The following is a 2718-nucleotide window of genomic DNA, read 5'->3' as shown; positions in this document are numbered from 1 at the left end:
GTATATATATATATATATAATATAATACACCTATTTTTTCACATACTTGTGCACATGATAGTCCTAGCTATTACCTTTATTTGTTCAGCTGTTATGTCTATTTCTGTGTAAGTACATTGAGAGCAATGGGAAAACTGGAGTCAGATTACTTAAATAAAGTTGATTCTGATTTAAGAGAAATTACTATTATTGTTATTATTATCATTAATATTATTATTACTAGTAGTAGCAGTAGTTGTAGAGAGTAACAGCAGAAGCACCACGGCTTTAAGTCGCCGTTACGTCATCAAAAAGCGACATGGCGGCTCGATTCGGTCAACAAACGTGAAACGTTAGTGTTTGTGCAAAAGCTGGGAAGTAAGTACAGTTTGTTCTTCAGGATATTAACGCTTGACATTGAACGTTGTCAGCAAAGCTTTCTTGGCGACCTTTAAAGTGATTTTAAAGCGTTTTACGGATGTAACGCTACGTAAAGCACACACTGTGTTTGTAGCTAACGTTAGCACTGTCAAATCCACTTTGTGACAGTAACGTAACTGAGAATACATACATCCTACTCACATAGTTTTCATTTGTTTGATTCTTAGGTTACCTCTTTTGAACTTGAGACCTCAACTTTCTCTTTGCTACAACATCGGTCCAGTTCAACCGCTAATGAATCCATTAATTAGACGGAGACTTCCTCCGTCTGTGAGGAGTCTTCTGACAGATATCGGTCCAAAGCCGGAGTGGACTGACACAGAGCCCGACACAGTGACCAGAGATGGGATTCTGCTCCCGTCCAGAGGAAGTGCTTCTGGACAAGAGGAGTTTCTCACGCCAGCCGAGACACGAGGGGAGGAGGCTGCAGTGGATGGTAGTAAAGCAAGAAGGAGTGCAGTCTGCATGTTGTGTAAATGTAAGCCTTCTTGTTACACCTGCCCTCGGTGTAACCTGCAATACTGTGGCTTGGCTTGCTACCAGAGCCCAGGTCACTCCGTGTGCTCTGAGGAGTTTTATAAGGAGTCTGTTCTACAGGAGCTGAAGGATATGGGGAAAACAGAAAGTGAGGGGAGAAAGAAAATGCAGGAGGTTCTTGTGGCACTCCGACAAAAGGCGGAAAGGACAGATGGGGGGATGGAAAGTTTGTTAAAAGCAGCAGGTATTATGTCAGATGACACAGACGAAGGGGAAGGAGAGGCAACAGAGAAAGTGCAGGTTGTGGAGCTCCTGTCCAGGTTAGCAGAGCTTCAACAGTCTGGAGAAGGGAGTGCAACAGAGATTGAGGCTATTTTGAGGAAACTTGAAGAGATTGGAGGAGGGGAGCTGCTGCCTGGAGACATGGATGAGGATGCTGAAAGTGCAGAAGGGGAGCTGGACTTGGCTGATCGGCTCTCAGGGCTGGATATTGACAAACTTTCTGAAGAGGAGCTGTGGGAACTTCTCAACAGTAAAGAGAAAGAGATGTTTATGGGTCTGATGAAGGGTGGAGCTCTTGGTGGGCTGGTTCCCCTGTGGAAGCCGTGGTGGGAGGAGCATAAGGAGGGAGGGAGTGCACTTGTGGAGGTGCTTGAGGAGGAAGTGAGCAAACTGGAGAGAGAAAATTCAACAACTATGGATGAACAGGACATTGATAATAAAGTCAAGACATCACAAGATGTGGTTCAGAATCAGGGCAAATCAGCTAAGAAGTTAAGAAAGACTAAAGGCGGAAAAAGAAAGGAGACGAGCAAGCAAAGTTCAACAGTTCCCAGTGTCCCTCCAATTTCTGTAAAAATTCCAAAGTTGAGTTCCTTGTGTGCAAATCCATCTCCCCTGGTATGCTATGGTTTGGTCAATGCACTTTTTGGCTACACCTTCACCCTGTGCCTGTTTAACAATGACACTGATTCACTGATGTTTGAGTTCTGTGACATGATTCTTGCTCTATCTGAGGCACTGAACTCTAGCAGGGTGTTCAACTCTGTCCAAGAGGCCTTAGACTGTGGAGAAACTCTCATTTTGGGTGGAGGTTACCTCGACAAGGAGGATCCTCTTGCCCCAGCCAGGGCGGTGGAAGCCGTGGCTCACATCATGACCGGCAGAGACAGAGAGGATGCTACAGGATACTGCCTGGCAGCCTTGAGTCAGCTTCGCTCAGTGCTCTCCCAGGCCAGAAAAGCACTGTCTAAAGAGGCAGAGGAAGGGGCAAGGAGACAGAAGTACTTCCTGGCAAGCAAGAAGTGTGAATTCTTTCAAGCCTGGGTGTTGGACAATGCACACCGGATTCGTACACTAGCTATTAACTTGTGGAACGAACACAGTAAAAGAGAGAGTGTAAGGAGCAGCATGGAGAAAGCAAAGACTGTAGTTGAGGAGAACTTGATGAAAGAGAAAACCAAAGGGAATAGTAAGTTAATTGAAGAACTGAGCTAAAGAAGTCTTTCTTGAACATACTGATGTTTGTAAAAGTTGATGATGTAATAAAAATATATGAAAACCTAATTTATCTTTTCGCACTGTGAAATTCAACCACTAAAAGGTCATAACTGGTCTGTTAATACAATATATGTTCTTAATATACACTATGTTCAGGATGAGCTTAGCAATGCAAATAAAGTTTAATATTATTATTACTTAGCATTAAAACAGTTGCCACCAAAAAATATAAGCAGACATCTCTTTTATGTAATGATTTCGTGCATTACATGTTGAAATTGTAGTTTAAAGGTTTAACAAGCAGAACTAGAGTGTAAGAAT

The 2718-nt window shown here is 43.2% G+C and overlaps 1 protein-coding gene across 1 annotated transcript; it reads left to right on the top strand.

The window, feature by feature from the left end:
* Window positions 1-244: 244 nt before the first annotated feature.
* Window positions 245-2463, top strand: znhit2 (zinc finger, HIT-type containing 2). Its single transcript, XM_044213384.1, has 2 exons — window positions 245-357; window positions 588-2463. The coding sequence occupies exon 2, from the start codon at window positions 655-657 to the stop codon at window positions 2392-2394; it is 1740 nt and encodes a 579-aa protein (XP_044069319.1). The 5' UTR covers window positions 245-357; window positions 588-654; the 3' UTR covers window positions 2395-2463.
* Window positions 2464-2718: the final 255 nt, after the last annotated feature.

The sequence above is a fragment of the Siniperca chuatsi genome, linkage group LG11 (genome assembly GCF_020085105.1).
Source record: "Siniperca chuatsi isolate FFG_IHB_CAS linkage group LG11, ASM2008510v1, whole genome shotgun sequence".
In the NCBI taxonomy this organism is placed as follows: Eukaryota; Metazoa; Chordata; class Actinopteri; order Centrarchiformes; family Sinipercidae; genus Siniperca; species Siniperca chuatsi.
Note: the sequence above shows the minus strand (reverse complement) of the source record. Positions and strands in the feature narration are given on the sequence as shown.

Excerpts from the sequence above, each read along its gene's own strand:
- znhit2 (XM_044213384.1), top strand. The coding sequence starts at position 655 with ATGAATCCATTAATTAGACGGAGACTTCCTCCGTCTGTGAGGAGTCTT.